This window comes from Neofelis nebulosa, chromosome 9 (genome assembly GCF_028018385.1).
Source record: "Neofelis nebulosa isolate mNeoNeb1 chromosome 9, mNeoNeb1.pri, whole genome shotgun sequence".
Taxonomy (NCBI): Eukaryota; Metazoa; Chordata; class Mammalia; order Carnivora; family Felidae; genus Neofelis; species Neofelis nebulosa.
Window position 1 is genome coordinate 133302359 of NC_080790.1, and position 22511 is coordinate 133324869.

Here is a 22511-nt window from a genome sequence, read left to right on the forward strand (position 1 = left end):
CACAGAGCCCAACTTGGGGCTCAAGCCCACGAGCCATGAGAGCATGACCTGAGCCGAAGTCAGACGTTCAACCGGCTGAGTCACTCAGGAGCCCCTACCAATAATTTTCAAAAGAACGGACTCTTTTCTCTAGCAATTCCACTTCTAAGAGTTGACTCTAAAAGTCAGTTCACACACGTGTGAATACACAGAGGCATGAGGCCGTTCACCGCAGTGAGGCAATTAGCCAATGTTCGGAAACCAGCCCAACGTCATTCCCAGCGTCCTGGTGAAATAGATCATCGCACATCCACACAGTGGATTACTACACAAGTGTTAGAAATGGGGAGGGTGTACAGATATTGATACAGTGTCGACTGGGGAAAAAAAAGCGTGGAATAGAACAGAGTGTGTATTACATTATTTTCTGTGTAAAGAAAAAGGAATAAGAATTTACGCTTGTATTTGCTTACGTACATCCAAAGAAACCCTGGAAGGATACATTCAAAAATGCACACAGCGGGGCGCCTGGGTGGCGCAGTCGGTTAAGCGTCCGACTTCAGCCAGGTCACGATCTCGCGGTCCGTGAGTTCGAGCCCCGCGTCAGGCTCTGGGCTGATGGCTCGGAGCCTGGAGCCTGTTTCCGATTCTGTGTCTCCCTCTCTCTCTGCCCCTCCCCCGTTCATGCTCTGTCTCTCTCTGTCCCAAAAAATAAATAAAAAATGTTGAAAAAAAAAAAAATTTAAAAAAAAAAAAAATGCACACAGCAGTTATCTACAGGAGTAGCACTGGGACACAAGCACACCGTCTTACAATTTCTTATTTTGAGCCGGGTACGACCTATAACAACCAAAATTAAAACGTAGACGACTAATACCAAATTAAAAAAACAAAACAAAAAACAAAACCCAAACACTCAGAGGGTGAAACTAAACACAGTTGGGAAGATGATGCCTCAAATATTGAGTTATTTGTGGAATGATCTGTGCTCCTAACTACGAATATGTCTTTGCTATTCTCATCAGGCCTCCAGATCATTCTCAGCACCAGACATTTTAGACCAAAGCACAAACGTTCCTCAGGAAATATCTGGAAACTTCTTTCATACAAACAGGTGTTCATGCTGTCAGCTTTTTTCATCCGTGTGGAAGAAGCCTAGGTTCCCCCCTTGCTGTTGCCTTCAAAGGGCAAACAGACAGGAACACTAGTTAAGTGATCACAATTTGTCATGTTGAAAAATAATGCCGCCTTATCATAATTTGATTGTCTATAATAAAACCCATATGGAACTTCTGGCACCTTCCTTCAACTGTAAATTGTCAGCTGGATTTCAGCCTCTTTAAGCAAGGCCTACATCGTCAAAGTGAAAACATAAGGCAGAGGGGTCAAGGCCATAAAAGCCTTGTCTGGAGCTATTAGTGATAAATGTCTCCCTCTTCTAGCTTTACCTCTGACGGCGTGTCACTGGTTTCGGTTCGAATGCTGTACCTGGAATCGGCACTTAGCGTACAGTTTAACACAGGAAAATTTGTCTGGAAAACACCGAATGGTACAGAAACCCATTACTCCATTCCTTTCCATCTGTTAGAAATTTGAGCCACATGCTGCCTAGGATAAAAGGGAAAGGTCTCTTTCCTCTCCCACTTGGATGCCCCGACAGCACAAAGGGCATCATGTGCCAGGCAGCAATGGTCTCCAGACCGTCTTCTTCTGAGAGCCCCATCACCTGCATGGAGCCATTGTCAGATGGAGGGAGAAAAATGGAATGTGGTTAATTCTTGAAGGTAGAATTTATCTTGCCTTTTGCCTAAAAGGGAAAGCGAATGAATCAACAAGCAGGAAGGAACTGCAAAACCGAAGTCTACGGAAAACGTTTTCGTGGAACTTCAAATTTTCCTAAGCCAATCGGGGTACATATATATTACATATGTTATATACGTCTATATTGCATATATTATATACGTCTATATCATATACATTTCCTTTGTGTTACTAGGAAGCTCCAAGCCACCTAAGGAGAGTTTATCATTGTAGCTAATTTTTATTTTTCCCACTATTCCTGCCCAAATTCACACCAGCTGGTAAAGAAATGCCTTCGCACCGTTTGAGCTTTGGCAAAAATAGGGAAAGAACACAGCGCCTAAGGAATGCTAATCATGGAAGGGCTTCAAAGACTGCCCATCCGATACCGCAAAATTCCTCTTGCTCATCCCCTACTGGAGGTTACTACGCACTCGTTGTAAGCGGATTGAATAAGTGGGGGTTATTTCTGAACAAGGAATTGGCACACTAGCTCTGAATTGCATAGTTCCGGAATTACCGTGAAGAAAAAATAACCTAGTGGAAACTGTCACTACCAGCAGCCTTTCTCCCGGTTGTGGTGCAACCCCGGGGGGGGGAGGGGGGGGGGCTCAAGCCTCACAGCGCACCCTAGTGGGGGGATCGGGAAATTTCCTAGACTGTGGTCCTGTATAACCTTACCAGGCAGTGCATGTAGATGAGAGGAGTAAAAATGTAAAGTGCACCCATCATCCCGTTACTGAAAGCGACAGACTGCTACTCACAATGTGCAGTTTTTTTCATTCCACACCCCTCTTTGGGTTTCGGAAGGATGAATATGTGTGGGCAGGCGGGCACACATGCTTTTTACCCTAAGGGGATCTTTTCCTATTTTGAAACCCGCTCTCCTTGTTTAACATTGCCCTTCACAGGTCGCCCATTCCATCTCTATGTCATGCCGGCCTTTGATGCCCAGTGCAAGGGTGTGCCATAATCAACAGAACAACGCTTTTACTGGATCGTTTCGACCTTCCCAACGCTGCCCTTATAGACGTTGCTGGGATTAAAAAAAGAAAAAAGTCTTGCGGATAAAATTTTGCCCATTTTCTCAATACATTCCGAGATGTCAAACTGCTCATTCCAAACGCACGCTGCTTTGAGATTTTAAAATTGTGTACTGTTAAAGTGCCGTGGTTGAAACAAGCTTCCTAATGATCCGGGGAGTTGATTAAGAAATTATCAAAGATGTCAGAGGGCAATATAAAATAATATAAAAGTATGGAAACGTGAAAGCTGTCTTTTCTTTGTCTTCTGGCATGTTTTCGAAGAGGAGAATTTAAGCTGCATGACACAGATCTAAAAACGTTCCACTTATCCATTTTCCAACCCCTTTTTTGGGAGAAGAGAGGCAATATTGTTCATTTTATCCGCTTACACTAATTGAATCGGGCTAGGCTGGACCAGCTATCCAGCGTGATGCTCTTTATTGTAAATCGTAAGATCACCACCTGCTTTAATACTCTGTAGACCTAACCTCAGGGTATTAAGAACTCATCTCGTATCTCGGCAGCAAAAGCCAAACACAGCACCTGTACGTAGTACAGCCTCATTAATCCGTCGTGTTGACTGATGCAGAGATATTGTATTTATAAGATTAAATAAAGTGGTTGTATATTGTGGTCAGAGACGGAGGGTGGAAAGAAATCTATCAAAGAAAGCAATTCACACCTGCTTGCTGTGAATAAGGGTTTTCCATTTTCTCTCTCAGAACTTCTCTCTACTTGAGGGGTAAGTGAATTTGTCAACTTGATTTCCAACGGCAAGTGAAATGTGGGTAGAGAATTAAGCAATGAAATGGTCTTTTCCTGCTTCTCCTTCTTTTCGTCCTCAGCAGTCATTGCTTTGGGGATATTCTTAAGGACGCACGACTCGGCATCTGCTTAAAGGCCACTGCGTATGATATAAAATGGAAAAATACATTTGCTGTGGGCAAAGCGTGGGTGGGGAGGGATTCCCAGGGCAAGTCACATCGGGCAAAAGGGATTGGTGGAAGATTCTTCTGTTCCACGATCAGTTTCAACATGTACAAGTTCCAGAGCGATCATGGCATTTCATATTTATTACAGGGAAAACATCCAGCTTAAAAAAAAAAAAAAAGTATTTCAAAATCTAAACGCTAATGACCCACAGCCTAGAATATGTTTGTCATCTGCTTAACAAACACTTCTCAGTAACAAGAAAACTGTTTTGCATGTTGCCAAAATTGGGGTGTAGACCTAAGAATGGTTCGGCCTTGTGCAGAAAGAGAGAAAAAAAAAGTCCCATCCTTTTCCCTGAATTTCTAGATTAGACCAAACTCCTGGGCCCTACCTCTACCCGTTTAATTGTCAGCCACCTCTCCAATCTACTTTCTGTCTCAAAACGCTACCGATTTAATTCACAGCCCTTTTTCTACCCTTGGAACTATCTGCTTGTTTATTTTCTTATTCGCTCTTGCTCTCTTCATTGGAATGAAAGCTGTCGTGAGGTACACCATTCTATCTGCCCTAAAATCACTCCTGACACAAAGAAAGTACTTGGATGTTTGTTGAATGAATAAATGAAAGCATTCACGCTTCCTGTTTTAATCATACAACACCTGCCAACAGATTGACTCTCGGGCTGGATTTAGAGTTTATTAACCAGACGGTCACCTAAGTAGCTTTATTTGCTTAAAAAATGTTTTTAATGCTTATTTATTTATTTATATTAGAGAGAGAGAGACAGAGAGAGCGTGAGCAGGCGAGGGGCAGAGAGATGGAGACAGAATCGGAAGCAGCCTTCAGGCTCCGAGCTGTCAGCACAGAGCCCGACGTGGGGCTCAAACTCAGGAACCGTGAGATCATGACCTGAGCTGAAGTCAGATGCTGAACCGACTGAGCCATCCAGGTGCCCCCCTAAGTAGCTTGAAATTGTGATAAGTGCTAGGAAGGAAGGAAAGTGGTCTGTGATGGAGATATTTCACTTTACTCTCAGCCCTATCACAAGAAAATAATAACGTAGGTGTTCTAGCAAAGGACAACCCCCACACCACACTGTTGGGAACAAGGGAGGGGTGGGGACTGGATGGGCTGGAGAGTAAATGTCCCATCCCCAGGGGCAGCCACAACTCACATTCTATCTGGGAACACAGGACGAAACTTCCCACTTCCCAGAAAGGTCCGAAACATGGATCTGTGTTCAAATTTTATCATTTTAAAATATTGTCAACTTGATCAATTCCGAAGTATTATCAATAAATGAAAATATTACCCAAAACACTGTGAGATTCACATAGACTCTATCTCTGGTTTGCGGCCTCCAACGGGAGGCCATTTTCCAACTTGGGTCTACATGCCTAGCTCAGCATTTCTGAGAACAGTCCCTCGAAAGTTCTGCCAGCTGGTTAGAGGACTAGTAGTTTTATGGACAATTAGGTTGGAGAAACTCTCAGTTAAACAAACTGAATCAGGTCTGCTTGCTGCAGGACCTCTCAGGTCTTTAGGAAGCTGATATCCATTGGGAATCTTCAGGAGAGAAGATAAGGCAAACAGTATTTTCTTTTTTCCTTTTCTTAATATAATTTATTGTCAAGTTGGCCAACATACAGCGTACACAGTGTGCTCTTGGCTTTGGAGTAGATTCCTGTGATTCATCACCTCCATACAACACCCAGGGCTCATCCCAACAAGTGCCCTCCTCCTTGCCCACACCCATTTTCCCCTCTCTTCCACCCCCCATCAACGCGGAGTTTGTTCTCTGTATTTAAGAATCTCTTACGGTTTCAGAGACGGAGGCAAACCATAATAGGATTTTCTCAAACTCTTTGGTGGTGAGCCCTGTTTCTAGGCACATCTCATTGGACTGATGTTGCATAGAATTAGAATTAACTAATGTCCCAAAGTATTAGCTTCAGAAATTTTTAAAAATATATTTTAAGCCCCCTTTTGAGGGCGTTCAAAATGTTCACAATGTTCCCTGTTTTTGAACTTCTAGGCCCAGTGGCTAAACGTGTGGGTGCTGGTGGTGAATTCCAGTTCTGCTCCTTTCTACCCGGATGATCTTCTGTACGATATTTCATCTCTCTGTGAGTTAGTAAAGGCTCAATAAACTAGGACTGCTTGGCTGCCTTCGCTGCTTTTGCTGCCTTTGCTGCTCCTTCGCTGGAAGGAGCGAATCAGACTGGATGACACCAAGGGGAAAGCTAACTCAAAATCTGTTTTGCAAATTCATTGCAAAACACCAGTCACTTGATATTCAACCATGATTATTAACACCATAACATGTTAAAGACCGATTTAAAAAAACCGAATAAATGATACAGTTACGTGATTCTACATAGCTTATCTCAGTGAAGGCATCTATATCCTGCATGCATTTGAAGTCATTTCCTCTTTCAAGTTGTGTCAGGCAGAGCTGATAATGAGAATATATTCCAAGATTCTTTGCAAAGTGGTGACATGATGTGCACCAGCTTTATTCTTGTTAGGTTCACCTCACAAACATTGCTGCATGCCAACAGGTGCCAGGCATTGAGAATAATACCAAACTGCCTAAGACACAGTCACGTCCCTCAAGTTCACCGTCTCTGAAGGGTGATTACGGTAGAAGAAATTCTTTTGGACTTCATATTGTGACCATTAGTGGATTGGAAAACAGCTTAGTGGGTCAAGACCAGCATTAAAACCATCAAACAGCAGAGCATTAGAAAAGAATACAAGGGGCGCCTGGGTGGCTCAGTCGGTTAAGCGTCTGACTTCGGCTCAGGTCATGATCTCGCGGTCCATGGGTTCAAGCCCCGTGTCGGGCTCTGTGCTGACAGCTCAGAGCCTGGAGCTTGTTTCAGATTCTGTGTCTCCCTCTTTCTATGACCCTCCCCTGTTCATGCTCTCTCTCTGTCTCAAAAATAAATAAATGTTAAAAAAAATTAAAAAAAAAAAGAAAAGAATACAAAGAAAAGAATATAGCATGTGTTCCATGCTGTAAGAACAGCACTGTTCTGTGCATTCTTTGCTGCATTCATGAGCATGTGCATCAGGTCAAGGTGTAAAATCTATTTCTTCCTGTGGGGCATGGTCAAATGAGGCAGTTGTGCAATGAGTGAATTCAAGTAAATTACCCTGAGGGCGGGAGGCACCGGAACAGTCTCTATCGGCTCCGTTCACGCGATGATTTCCTGATATAAAGTTGGATCGAGAAAATCTATCTGGTTTCTATTGATGGCAGATCATCTCTGCTGAAGAGTCTGTTTGCTGCTGAAGAAACTTGACAAGCCCCGCCTTGTACCTTGACACAGATATGTGACTGGATCTACCATCGACCTTCAGAAACTTCTCTTCCCTTTCATAGGACACTATGACTGTGTGTGTCCACTACTTGGACCTCTGGCGGCCATCTAGACGCCACAAGTGACAAAATCTGTGTACCAAGCCAATCATACATGGCAGGCGCTGGAGACTGACTCATGCTAGGGCTAAGGAGATGTCGAACCAACGTAAACCCCTTACCTCCAGAATTCTCATTATGCTCAAGAAATAATAAATTCTCCTCATTAACTGTGCCACTAGTGATTGGGCGAGCTATTTCTTTTCTTTTCTTTTCTTTTCTTTTCTTTTCTTTTCTTTTCTTTCTTTTCTTTTCTTTTCTTTTCTTTTACTCACAGCCGAAGGTACCTGAAATGATATACTACTCAAAGTCCGTCATACTGGAAGACCATTTGAACTATTTCGTAATTCTTTATTTCTAACTTTCTGAGGACTTAGAAAACATACTGTTTTATTTAATCATTGCTACTGACTGCCCGTGTCATCCTCTATCCTTTACAATACCCCCTCAGGCACTATCTTCCTCTTCTGAATGAAAGCACCAGGTTTTGAAATGACTGAGTGACACATACTTTGGGAACAGATGGCTGCCAGTGGATGATTATGGTTTTGCCACTAACTTCACTTCTCTGAGCTCTAGCTTCCTCATTTGTTAAATGGTAATAAAAATATCTACCTTGGGGTGGCACCTGGGGGGCTCAGTGGTTAAGCATTCAATTCTTGACCTTGGCCCAAGTCACAATCTCTCAGTCTGCGCGTTCGAGCCGCGCGTTGGGCTCTGTGCCGGCAATGCGGAGCCTGCCTGGGATTCTCTCTCTCCCTCTTTCTCTCTGTCCCTCCCCTGCTCTCTCTCTGTCTTTCTCAAAAATAAATAAATGAACATTAAAAAAGTTTTTTAGACATCTACCCTGTTCTACTGTTATAAGAATCAAAACAGATAGCAGATAAGATATGCAAAATACTTACTACGCAGCCTATGAATAATGAATTGTTAAAAAGTGATTATTTAAAAAGGATTACTTAAAAAGTGATTGTTAAAAAGGATTATTATTAACTCCACCTCACAGCTAATAGGTGGTGGAATCTGAACTCCTTTCCGGATCAGTCAAGGTCCTAACACTTGCACATGACCTCTGCTGCTGAAAACATTTCCTATCAAATGTTTTGTGGTGCTAAATCCATGCAATTTATAAACATTATACTAGTAGAGCTAAAAACCCTGCTTACTCCGTAATTTATGTAATTTAAGGTGGATTTTCCCTCTGTACTGACAAAGTCTTTGGGGTGGATAGTTCTCTTTGCCTGTTGGAATGGCTTGGCCTTGTGGCTGACAGGTAGGCCAGACAATAAAAAACCACAGCTTAAACCTTGGAATTAGATGAGTTTTAAATTTTTAAATTTGAGACTAACTTGTCATTTGCAATGTTGCACACCCTAACATTTAAAAAAAGTTAAATCGAAATATCCTCAAATGAGTATTCAATTTCACAGAGTCACAACACTATCACACAAGTTTCAAAAAAATGGTAAAAACATAATGTGGAGCGTGGAAAGTATGGGCTTTGGGGTTGGGCAATTCTCTTTAGCTACGTAGCTTGGAGTCAGTGATTCGGTTTCCCTAGAGCTTGGATTTCTTCATCTGGAAGATAGTAAAGATCTAGAAATTCCCACTTAAGCTCTGATGTTTCAAGATGATCCCTTGGGGGCACCCGGGTGGCTCAGTTGGTTGAGCGTCCGATTTCGGCTCAGGTCATGATCTAGTGATTTGTGAGTTCGAGCCCCGAGTCGGGCTCTGCGCTGACCGCTCGGAGCCTGGAGCCTGCTTCGGATTCTGTGTCCCCCTCTCTCTCTGCCCCTCCCCTGCCTGTGCTCTGTCTCCCTCTGTCTCTCAAAAATAAATAAACATGAAAAAAAAGAAGATGATTCCTTCAAAGTGATTTCGCAACAGAATTTGACTTAACCTATAATATAAAAAAGAAAAACTGGAGGATTCATGTCACCAGAAACCACCCAGGAGTGGGGACATCTGGTCGGCCTCATGGAGAACTTGGCACTTGAAGGTGAAGTGAATTTTAAAAAGAAAAAATGTTTTTAATGTTTATTTATTTTTGAGAGAGACAGAGACAGAGCATCAGCAGGGGAGGGGCAGGGACAGAGGGAGACACAGAATCGGAAGCAGGCTCCAGGCTACGAGCCATCAGCACAGATCCCGATGCAGGGCTCGAACTCACGAGCTATGAGATAGTGACCTGAGCCGAAGTCAGATGCTCAACCAACTGAGCCACCCAGGCGGCCCATGAATTTTTGATAAAGAGAGAGAAAGAGAGCCATGCGGAGAAAATGCAGAGAAGCAGGTCACACATGGGCCGTTCTGACTGGGTACATTTAAGAGAATAGTAGGAAATATAGTTGGAAAGATAGGGGAAAGCTGGTAGAGACCCTTGAACGTGACACTAAGAAGCCACAGCTTGTAGGCAAGGGCATTGAACGTCTATTGTTTCTAAAATAATTTTACAACTCCTGCACCTTTTTGGTTTTTAACCCAAATCCGGACTTCCGCCTCTGGTGATTTCGCTTTCAAATTAGACTCGCCTGTGCTATCTCAGTGAGGTTTGGCTGAGGCTTACGGAAGGGCAGAGTAAAAGACAAAAATGTTGATTAATAGGTGGGGGAGGGGGAAAGAAAAGCCATGACATTAATAATAGCTGAATTTTCTTTTCTCAAAATGCAAGCTCTCTGGGCTAAGTTCACTCCACATGGCTTATCTCATTTAATTTTCCCAAGTGTGAACGATGTGAAATTGTGCTCAATACGATTATTATTTCCATTTTACAGATGAAGAAACCGAGGCTCAGAGAGGTGTAGTCACTTGTCCAAGGTCACACAGTCAGTAGGCGACAGAGGCCGAGTTGAAATGTAAGCTGCTTGATTGCAAGGCTTCTTTATACCTGCTTTTTACACCATGTGGGATTCTGGAAATCTTGGTTCTTTCATTCCATTTCTACCACCAAACAGCGGTGGCAGGATGGAGTGTCCATTAAGTGAAATGAGGAAGCCTGTAGATTACACAGGTAGGCATGTTGTTGCTTGTTGTTGGGTGTGAATGAGGAGTTCAGTTTTGCACACATTGAGGTCGGGCGAACCTTTGAATGGAGACGTCGAAATTCAAGAATATGTGTCAAGAGGCAGCTGGATATTTAAGGCTGGACTTGAGGAGTAGGTGTAGGCTATAGACATGAACTTGGGGCGCGCCAGCAGGGGGCTGTATCTAAACCCTTGGGACTCTACGGAAATAATTGTAGTCTGAGAGGATGTCTAAGAATTCAGTTCTGGGGAACTCCAACGTTTAGAAGATAAGATCCAGCAAAAGAGATTGAGGAACTCCTTAATCAGCGAGGGGGAGAAACTGGCAACTAACTGAGGGTGATATTTCCAGAAGGAAGGGTCGCCGATGCGGCTGGCAAGTCCAGTGGGATAGGCCTGAGACGTCCGGGGCTTGGCAGCCGCGTTGAGGGTTGGGGGAGGCCACATCCTGGCCACATTGACAAGAACAGTTTATGTGGAGGACAAAAGCCTGAATGGAGTGTGTTCAAGAGAGAAAAGGACACGAGGAAGCAAAAACTGAGTATTTTTCTTAATATCTGGAGCCTGCATGAATTTGGGGATCAGTGTACTTATCACAACTTCCCGTAAAAAATTGTCTCTTATGGGGCGCCTGGGTGGCTCAGTTGGTTAAAGGTCCGACTCTTGATTTTGGCCCAGGTCATGATCTTGCAGTTTGTGGGACTGAGCCCTGCAGTGCAGGATCCTGCTTGAGATCTCCCCCACCCCCACCTCTCTCTGCCCCTCCCCCATGGGCATGCATGTGTACCTGAACACATGCTCTCTCTCTCTCTCTCTCTCAAGATAAATAAACTTAAAAAAAATTATGTCTCTTACTAGATCTTTGAAGGACTAGACTGTGATTCATCTTTTAAACCTTTGCAAAGGTTGGTGTTTAAATAACAGTTGCAGGATTTAATAAAACTTTAGAAGAAAGGCATCTTCTTGTTCAGATCTCTTGAATCTGTGCTTGGTAACAGGTTAAGCCCCGCCCCTCCCCTTTCCCTCCAACACAAAGACACTTCTGGAATTACTGGTTGACAACAGACACTTAGTGTGTTTTTTTAAACCGATGAAGATCAAATTTTCATTATGGGTTTTTTTTGTTTTTTTTTTTTGGACAATGAATCTCTTAAGTGTGTATCTTATAGCTCTGGTTCAATTGTTGAGGGGCTGGAAAAATTAAGAAAAAACAAATCTCATCCCTGCCAACACAGTTTGTGTGAATCACAGCTCAGTGAAACCTTTCAGGCATATAATTTATCTTTTCTTTGACCTATGCACTAAATGCTTCATTTGTTCATGAATTCTGGCCTTGTTTTAATTCTGCTATGCTCTGAATGTAGTTTTATGAGGCACAAAAATAAGATTGTCGATCCGAAAACACAGAAGATTTGTGTGCCTCTCCCAGAATGCAATGGGGGCATCCTTCCCCCAATTCACAGCTCTGCAGGTTTGTGGCTGGAACTCCAAGCCAGGAAGAAGCATGCAGTGAGACAGGGGGGAAAGGTTCGTGTGGGTGGGTGCGGAGGGGACAGCTGATGTGGCTGAACCCAAGGCATAATTTACGCTAAGAATTCTGAATCAATACATTGACGGCCATTTATGCCTAGTGTGGTACTCCCACCTAGAAAGCCATTGGCTGAGAAGTTTTAGTCGTGTTACTTTCCGGGGGCTGGATTCTCTCATTACACTCCTAGAACAATCGATCCCTCCTCCTCCCTCCCCCTCCCCCAAAAGCCGTCTGTACAGCCAGGGATCAGATGAGAAACCTTAATAATCAGGAGGCTGTGGTTCGTTTACAGTCTTTACAGACGCATGTATTTGAATGTCCGCAAGGTCACAGACTGAAGGAGAAATAAATGGCGTAGCCTAGCTTTCCCATGTTTTACATGCATATAGTTCGGGGCGGTACTCGATATTTGAATTCCAATGATGTTGCCAATAAAAACATGGAAATTTGTAGTGTAACAAGACCAAATGCAAACCTCACTGGTGAATCTTAGGGAGCTGACTCGCTTTTTTTTCTGACAGTTTGGGGGTCTTCTGAGAGGTCACTGTAACTTTAAAATATCACCCACGGGCTTGACTCTATCAGATACCTGCCATGTTCCCCATACAAGCCCCCATTTTCTGAATTGTATCTCATTTTGGAACTCACTCCACTCAATTCGAGGTGCTGTCCCTAAGGGTCTCCAATAACAAAACACTGGGTTGGTAAAGTACAAGTCCGAACTTCCCTGTGCTTTTCTTAGAGCAGGAGTGGATTGACCGCATTGGGGCTTTATGGTTAAAAATGTTTAAGGGTCCGGTATCAGATGCTACACTGTTTTTCTTAATTAAGGTGGGGATTTGGATAAGTTACTTAGACACCTGTCTCCAGATGGGTAAAGCTCAGTCCTTCATCCTTGTCCCGTAAGTAACTCAATCTTTTCCTGACTCCAGTGATGGGTTGGCTTTGGGTGCCCCAGTGAATGAAACGTGATTATTCAAAAAAATCACAACCTCAGAACAACCTTAGGAGCCCACGATGGATAAATGAGCACTCAACAAGAGTTTCCACTCAGAGTCAGGTAGTAAATCGTTTCTCAAATATTCATGAATATGGATGACCAGTTTCTAGCCCCAAGACAAGTAACATTCCAACTCCCGGTTTATACATTTGATGGAATGTTCTGGGAGCCAGGGAGGCCAATTCTCTTTGTGTCGGAGCACCCTGCCCAACACACGGCCTCCCCAGCGAGAGCACTTGGCATCTCCCATAATAATGGTGGGGGTGGGGGTGGGGGGGTTGTACCGCATTTCTTCCTGGACCAAAGTCCCTGAGGACAAGGGCTCTGTCCCAGCCTCCACTGTAGCCTGGCCTCACCTGCACCTGGCACCGTCCCACTCAGTAAAGATTTGGTGCCTGGATGCGTTTGAAAACTTACTTTGAATCATACAGAAAGCTATTCGATTGGCATCTCAACTGGTGCATTTGGGGAACCGGGCATTTGCAGGACAAGTTCTTAAGCTTTTGAAAGAAAAATTGAAAATCAGTTTGTGTAGTAGAAATTTACAGAAAGATCAAGAACGCTGATAGTGAGAGCCCGAACCCACGAACCTGATGACCTTTCCCCAATTTTAACTCTCCAGGACTTACAGCTGGTGCCTGACATTTACAGTATAATGTTTGACACGGTCCTGCGTGCATTAAAACCACAGACTGAGGTGATACTCATTTTCCTTATGGAGAATAATACATCCGTACAGCGCTTAGAACAGAGCCTGGTATACTGTAAGTGCTCAATACATGACAGCCAGAGTTATTAGCAACTTCCCCTGAAACACAGTGTATCAACTTTTATTTCCTTCTTCATTGGAGGAGTTTCTTTTCTCGGCCGAACACAAACAAACTCAAGATAAAAAGCAAATGCTCTTTTTCAGATCAAAAGAACTCGTGTTTCTTTGTGCAGGAAAGAAAGCAGCTGATGTGGAATACCTCCTTTAAAAATATCTAGTTTTTACAAAGATATGACCCCAGCTTGTGGGAAAATAATTAGTACATAAAAGGGTCTGCCCAGAGCTGTAAAAGCTCTTTATTTAAACCCATGCTTTGGTGCAAAAGATAGTTAAAGATCAATCCAGGCTATTAAAAATAAGAAATGAAATGTATTCCAACAAAAGCCTATAAACATGCTGGTTGTGAAACAAGCTACCGAGGCCAGGCGAGGTATTTAAGTCTTTTAGGAACCGTTTTTATTCCGCTAAGGCCTTTCCCTCCAGACTCCATTGATCATAAATGCAACCTGTCTTCCTCTACCTTTGATAAATGGAAGGACGGATTCATCTGTGTGTAACTCACCTCCTCTCTTCTTCTACATAAAACAGATGCCACAGCTGTTATTGTTCTTCAAACAGATGTTTCTGTCCACAGGAACATGGGGGACACTACAATGTGCCATTTGTTCTAGAGGGCTGCGTACCTTGTCGGGGCCCCTTGGCGACTGGAGAGCAATATAGACGCCATCCGCTTACCCCATCAGAACCTTCCCCCCCCCCCCCCCCCGCCCCGGAGCTTAACAAAAGGGATCATCCCTCATCAGCACTTACCCTCTCTGCAGGGACATCATCGGGCGGCCTTGACAATCCAGGGACTTCCTCGGCCTGGTCCTGACGCTCCGCGCTCTTGGCTTCCTGTTGGCTGTCCACTGGTGCCTTTTCCCGTCCCTTGTCCAGTTTGAAGAGTTTGTCAAAAAAGCCAGAGTCCTTAGGCTTGGCGGGGGCTGCTCCCCCTGACTCAGGTGAGACGGGCGCTGGTCCCCAAGTGGCAGAGACGCCTTCGTCCCCGGCTGGGCTCTGCCCCAGGGTTTTATCTGGGTCGTGCCCCCGTGCAGCTGCCCCCGGAAGAGTCACGCTCTCACTTGGTTCTTTGTTCCCTAGAGCTTTATTGGAGCTGACATCAAGCTTCACTGACCCAGTGGATGCATCCGTGGCTTGGTCTCCAGCACGTCCTGGTACAGGCCGAGCGAGTGTCAAGAAAAAACGAGATTTAGCAGCTGGCGCCCCGGCTTTGGCCTCGTTCCCAAGATTCTTTCCGTTGGCATCCGCAACAGTGCTCATCTCCATTGTCTCGGGGGAAGAAGTGACCGCATTATCCTCCTTGACGCTTATTCCCAAATCAACTGTAAACACAAAGACAAACAGCAGTTATTCAGCCCGGCGAGGAAATTCAAGGATCGATAATGGACTCCAAACGTTTGATATACAAAGGCCAGAATGCAGCCGGGGCTCTGTGGCTGTCCGGTCACGCTGCAAAGCAGAACCTGGTCACCTAGAACTCCTGTGACCTTGCTAGGAGAAAAGCCAGTTAGCAGAAAGCCCACACCAGGCGCTGCACTGGTGACACGCACGTTAATGACGCTGTCGGCCTGTTGCAGGGATCCCGAGAGAAGAGTGTTGTCACGATATCAGCTGGGAGGCAGCACAGCGGTCGGGAGCTTGGGCTCTGGAGCCAGAACAAAGTTAGTCAACCTTCCGACTTCTGACATCGGGGGCTGGATCATTCTTTGCCAGGGGGGCTCCTCTTGTGCGCTGCAGGATTCTTAGCAGCATCCCTGACCTCTACCCAATAGATTCCAGGGCCACCCCCAAGCTGTGACAACCCAAAATGCCCCCCTATGTCCCCTGGGGGCCAAAAATCACTCACGTTTGAGGACCGCTGAGCTAAAGTGTCTATCTGCACCTGAGGTACCCAACCGTCCCATGCCTCGATTTTCTGGTAAATTCAGGCAAACAGTAGAACTTCCCTCCTAATTTGGTTATGAAGGTTACGTGACTTAATGTGCTTAAAACACACAGAACTGTGCCTGATGCATGTTGGTCACTGTCATTATTCACGAGTGAGAAACCCGGCCACCAGAGAGGTGGATGCACCTCCCCACGGCTGCCCAGTGAGCTGGTAAGTAACAGCGTGTGGTCAGGGGCAGACACCTGACTCTGAAGTTTGTGCTCTGTCTTACCATGAGGCCTATATTAGCAGAGACTAAGGGGAGATTTTTAAAAGTAGCACTCGGAAAGTTTCCAGAAGGCTGGAAAAACAAACGTCCACGCAAGAAGGCCGATTAGACTTCAGGTGGCCCGGAATCAGAGGCATAGGGTCAGCTTGTGGGTGCAGGCTCCGCCCCCTCCGGGGAGGGGCCCTGGCATCCAGCTGTTTCTGCTTTGACCGCTGTGTGGGTCCCATTGAACTGCTCTCTTTCCTCGTTGCCTTTTCTAAAGCAGTGCAATATTCGCCCGGGGCGGGGGGGGGGGGGGGGGAGATACCACAAATTTTGGAATCAAAGTTAAAGACCAAGATTCTCTACTGATAAGCTGTGTGACCTTGGGCAAGTCACTAAACAGCTTTGAATTTCCTCATCCCTCAGATGGGAATGCTAACAGCTCCCTTGCAGCATTTGCCCGGATGTTTAAGGGACACAGACTGCTCAATAATTGACAGGCACTGTGATTATCTTGAAGGATTCTCCCATGCCTTTGCCAGCATTGCGGTTTGCTTTATCCAGGTGCAGCCAGCCACTTTTAAAATATCTGTTTGCAGGAAGAGAGAAAGAGAAAAGGGAGAATCTGTTGGTCTGCTCGTACGGCTTGTTAATATGCGTGAGAAACACACACACACACACACACACACACACACACACACAGACACACACACACTCCTATTAGCAATTGTTTTTGCCAAACTCTGGTATCTCCCAGTGTCTAGAGTCCAGAGCAAACATAAAGGAGGGAGAGAGAGAGAGAGAGAGAGAGAGAGAGGAGAGCCGGATTCCTAGGGAGAATGAAGGGTCCTCTCTGAGGAACACAGAAACGACGGTACAGAGGACGGTGACAAGCACTAGGTTGTGATATTCGTCACAGTCTCGGACCTCGAGGAAGTCACCCCGTAGGGGCACTGGGTATGTCACCCAGCTCTTCCTCACCCCTTTCCTGTGCTCTAGGAATTCATAACCGTGGTAAACACTGTACTCAGGGCAAGAAGGCGGGAGGGAGAGCCGGAATAAGGAAGTGATAGATGTCAGGGTGCTGAGTAAGCCAGGCAGGCAGCTGACGCATCACAGTGAATATAAATGAATTGTGGGGATGGCCCATGCCAGGAGAAGAGGAAACAGTTGACAAAAAGGCAGAGACTGAGATTCAAAACAAGGGAGGGCTTTTCGAATTGCCAAGACCATCAGCCTGTCTCTTTCCCTTTTTCCTCTCTTCTTGACTCTCCAGACGGGAATCAAAAGAGCTAATGGTAAATGAGAGTGTCCCGCTCAGGGAAAAAGTCTCTGAAAAGAAAACCCTTCTCCAGGAAAGACTTTTTAAAAATTGAGGTAAAATTGGCCCATATCGTTATCTTAGTTTCGGGCGTACAACGTGATAATTCTATATTGGTATACACTCCATACCGTTCGTATATATGACAGCAAGTCTGGTGACCATCTGCCGCCACGCGGTTGACCCCCCCTTCACCCTGTTCACCCACCTCCCAACCCTCCTGACCCCTCTGATCACCACCACTCTGTCCTCTGCATCTACAAGTTTTGTTTGTCCATTTGTCTGTTATATTCCACCTATACGTGACTATGACATTTGTCTCTCTCTGTCTGACTTATTTCACTTAGCACAGTATCTTCAAGGGCTATTTACGTTTTTGCAAATGGCAACATTTTCTTCTTTCTTATGGCCAAGTAGTATTGATTATATATATATACACACTATATATATATAATATACATATTATATATAATATATATTATAATATAATATATATTATATTATATAATTATATATTATTAATTATATAATAATATAATATATAATATAATATATATTATATATTATATATTATATTATATATTATAATCATATATTATATATTATATTATATATATAATTACATATATAATTATATTATATATAATATATATTATATTAAAATTATATTAATTATATTATATAATTAATAATATATAATATATTATATATTATATATTATATATTAATAATTATAATTATATATTATATAATTATATTATATATTATATATATTAATATAATATATTATTAATTATATTATATTATATATTATATATTATATTAATATAATATATTATTATATAATATATAATTATATTATATATTAATAATTAATAATTATAATATTATATAATATTAATATTATATATTAATAATATATAATTATTATATAATTAATAATATAAAATATATATTATATATTTTATATATATAGTGTATATATATAATATATTTATAGTGTATATATATAATATGTATATATATGTATGTATATAATATGTGTGTATATATATATATATGTACACACACACACACACACACACGCACACGCACATATACCACATCTTTACCCATTCATCTATTGATGGACATTTAGGTTGTCTCCATATCCTGGCTGTTGTAAATAATGCTGCAACGAACATGGGGATGCGGGTATCTTTTGGAGTTCGGGTTTTCATTTCCTTTGGATAAATACCCAGAAGTGGAATTTCTGGATCATATGGTAGTTCTATTTTTAATTTTTTGAGGAACTCCCATGCTGTTTTCTGTGGTGGCTACACCAACGTGCATTCCCACCAATGGTGTACAAGGGTCCCCTCTCTCCATATCGTCACCAACACTTGTTATTTCTTGTCCTTTTGATAGTAGCCTTTCTGATAGATGTGAGGTGATATCTCAGTGTGGTTTTTATTTGGATTTCCCTCATAATTATTGATGCCAAACACTTTTTCATGTGCTGGTGGGCTATCTGCATGTCTTCCTTGGAAAATGTCTATTTACACTCTCTGTCCATTTTTAAATCAGATTTTTTTTTTTTTGCTATTGAGCTGAGTTTTTTTTATACAGTTTGGATAGTAATCCTTTATTGAATACATGATTTACAAATATCTTCTCCCATTCAGTGGGTTGCTTTTTTATTGTGCTGATGGTTTCCTTTGCTGTGCAGAAGCTTTTAGGTTTGAGGTAGTCCCTGGATAGACTTTTTAAAAAGTCCCAATATATTGCTTTAATATAGGATAAATTCTTTACATTCCAGGTATCTAGGCTGCACCTCAGTGCATTTACAAATCACGGTAGATGAAAACTATATAGCTCTTGATATTAGAGAATGGGAAAAGTATGTTTTATAACTTATAAGAACTAGCACTTCCTACATGGGGCATTCCATGATAATGAAGGTCTGCCCCCCAAACTTGGGGAATGCATATGCAAGTCTATCACCCAGAGCTTCTAGTTCCTTTACTAAAATGCTTACTTCCCAGGAGGGCATGTGATCTAAGCTAGAATAATCCTGTGGCTTTTGCTGAACCCATTAGAACAGAGTTACACCCTTTATGCTGGGTTGGCAAACCAGCGGGGGTGCATCTGTTAAGGGTGGCCTTGGCCATCACATTCACAAGTACTTGCCTGAGAACCAACACAGATGGAAGCAGAGTCAAAAGATTCAGGGAATAAATGCCCGATGAGGACATTTGAACACCTGGATCCAACTGTGCCTGAAGGTGAAATTTACTGTTACGTGGCCAACAGATCTTTTTTTTTTTCTTTTTTTCACTTATGCCAGTTTCTATTAAGTATATACTCAGTGACTTGGAGAGAATTTCAGAGAATTAGCCAGTATCTATTCCACTTGTGAAGTAATGGCTAGCAATCTTCTTCTTGGGAAATTGTCTCCAGGCTCTTCAAGTCTGTCTAGGAGGCATTTACTTGGGAGGAAGGAGGATAAGGAGAATGAAACAAGGAAGTAAGTTCCAAGGAACTGGATAGAAGAGCCACCAACTCTGTCTTTGCATTTAAAGTGAAGGGGAAAAAAATCCACTTTGGGAGAGAGATTGCAACCTCTTGAGACCTTCAATAAACATTAGAAACAAAATATTTCCATGGGGTGTCTGGGTGGCTCAGCCAGCTAGGTGTCTGACTTTAGCTCAGGTCATGATCTTGCAGTTTGTGAGGTCAAGCCCCACACTGGGCTCTGTGCTGACAGCTCAGAGCCTGAAGCCAGCTTCTGATTCCGTGGATTCTGTGTCTCCCTCTATCTCTCTGCCCCTCCACCGCTCACGCTCTGTCTTTCTCTCTCAAAAATAAACATTAAACAATTATTTTTTTAAAAATAAAAAAAAGAAAGAAAATATTTCCTAAGATATCGACTTAAATACACACACAACACACACACGCACACACACACACACACACACACACATCCGATCTGTGAATGAATAGGAAGAAAACCCATTGGAGTTACAGGTCTTATACCGTTGCAAAGATAAATTTTGTTTACATGGCGTCCTCACATTATTATGGAAAGAATTGAACAGTGCCTTCTAGATGATCGGAACTCAGCTTTCAATTCCTATGAAAAATCTTGAGAGAAGCCCATTCTGAATCTGGTTCCAATAAAAAGTTTTCTCCTAAAGCAGACAAACAGATGACATACCAAAGAGATTTTACTTTCCATGAAAAAAATGCGTAAGAGTTTAAGGAAGATAAAAAGGAATCAAGCAGGAACGCACATGACAGACCCCAACTATCTAGGAGGGTTGAAAATTTTGATCTTTCTACTGCAGAAAATACATTTTGTATTATGTGCGTGGCTTTTTAGAAGAAAGCCATCTTATGCAGACATGTGATTGAAAACTTATTTCCAGTGGCTTTCAGCATAATTGTTAAGAACTTAGATGGTGGAGCGGAGGACCTCGGTTTGACTCTAAAATATTAAATACAGATGGTCTTTGGGGCACCTGCGTGGCTCAGTCGGTTGAGCGTCCGACTTCGGCTCAGGTCATGATCTCACAGTTCGTGAGTTTGAGCCCCGCATCGGGCTCTGTGCTGACAGCTTGGAGCCTGGCCTGCTTCGGATTCTGTGTCTCCCTCTCTCTCTGCCCCTCCCTTGCTCGTGCTCTGTCTCTCCTCTCTCAAAAATAAACATTAACACAAATTTAAAAAATTATTTAAATACAGATGGTCCTCGACTCGCAGCGATCGGACTTGTGTTTTTTGACTTTACAGAGTTGCAAAAGTGATTCTCATTCAATAGAAACTGTACTTGGAATTTTGAACCTGGATCTTTTGCTGGGCTAGCGACACGCGGGGCGCCCTTCTCTCCTGATGCTGGACAGCGGCAGCTCCCCGACAGCCACACAATCATGAAGGTCAACAACCCGTAGGCTGACAACCATCCTACCACAGAGCCACCCCGTCTCTCCCTTCCACTGCAGTTTTCAGTACATTTCGTGCCATAGTCAACACTTTATTACCAAATAGGCTTTGTGTGAGATGTTTTTACCAAACGGCAGGATAATGGCAATGCTCTGAGCACGTTTAAGGGAGGCTAGGCTAAATTATGATGGTCAGTAGGTTGGGTATAGTAAATACATTTTCAGTGTACAATGGATTTATCTTTTTTTAGGTTTATTTTTATTTATTTTGAGAGGGAGATGGAGAGCAAGCAGGCGAGGGGAAGAGAGAGGGGGACAGAATCCCAAGCAGGCTCCATGCTGTCAGCACAGAGCCTGATGCAGAGCTTGAACTCATAAACTGTGAGATCATGACCTGAGCCAAAGTCAAGAGTTGGGCACTTAACTGATTGGGCCACCCAGGTGCCCCAAGAGGTAGCCCCATCTTAAGTTGAGGAAGATCTGACTGTGATCTGGGTGAATTACTTTATATCTCTATGCCTCAATTTTCCTATAAAATGGGCAAGAAAATAATAGTGCCTTCTTCAAAGAGTTTTTAGGATTAAATGAAATACTTCCTACAAAGTGCTTTACTGCTTGCGGGTATGTGGTGGATCCTCAGTAAAAATTAGGTTTTGTGTGTGTGTGTGTGTTCTATATATATTATTACTATAATCACTATTTCATATTTCTAAACATAGGTTATAAGAAAAAAAATTATTCCAATGGTTTAACCTACAAACTTGAGTGCTCTGGAAAGACGTTCAAAAGTAGTAATGATAGGAATTAACTTCTCTTCAGAAATCTAAGAATCTGGGCCAGAGAAGTTTCAGGAATGCTTATCATTTTCTAAGTAGCAAGTATTTTCAGTCAAAACAGCTGCTTCCTCAAAGTTCTACTGTATGTTTAAACACACACACACACACACACACACACACACACACACACACAGTATCTTTTCAGATTTTGTGAGGAAGGATCATCTTTGGGGTTGTTTTTCTTTCATGTGCCAGAGTTTTGAAATTTTCACTTGCTGCCACTGTAAACACCATCTCTAACATTTAGTGGACGTTTCCCATATGCCAGCCATTATGGTAAATGCTGTATGTAATGAGAAGCATTTTATTTATGTATAACAGGAAGGGTTTAAGTTAGGTACTATCATCACCCCCCCATTTTACAGATGGGAAAACCAAGGCTCTGAGAAGTAAGGTCACTTTTCAAGTGGCTTTTAATTGTTAAGAACTTAGATGGTGGAGCAGAGGACGTCGGTTGGACTCTGAAATATTAAATACAGTGGTGTATTAAGGGTGGAGGCAGGATGTGAGCCCATGTTTTGCCTGATTCCAAAGCTCAACCCCCTGACATGTTGGAGTAGAAGCAAGAACAGAAGAGAGGGAGGGAACAAAGCGAAGTTTGGTTAACGGAATTAGTGGATTTTCAAGAAAACACTATGCACGAAAACACTATGCACAACAACAACAAAAAAGCCTGTGTTTTCTCACATCTGGGAAACATTGCTGTGTGATTCTGTTTTGTTTTCAAGAAAAATTAGATCATGTCATTCATCTAC

The 22511-nt window shown here is 42.9% G+C and overlaps 1 protein-coding gene across 6 annotated transcripts in view; it reads right to left on the reverse strand.

The window, feature by feature from the left end:
- The window catches only part of BCAS1 (brain enriched myelin associated protein 1), a 101513-nt gene that overhangs the window by 52511 nt on the left and 26491 nt on the right, over nucleotides 1-22511 (reverse strand). For all 6 annotated transcript variants that reach the window (XM_058686009.1, XM_058686010.1, XM_058686011.1 and 3 more), the window contains one exon: nucleotides 14295-14866. In XM_058686009.1, the coding sequence (XP_058541992.1) occupies nucleotides 14295-14866 (572 nt within the window). The remainder of the gene's footprint in view (nucleotides 1-14294; nucleotides 14867-22511) is intronic.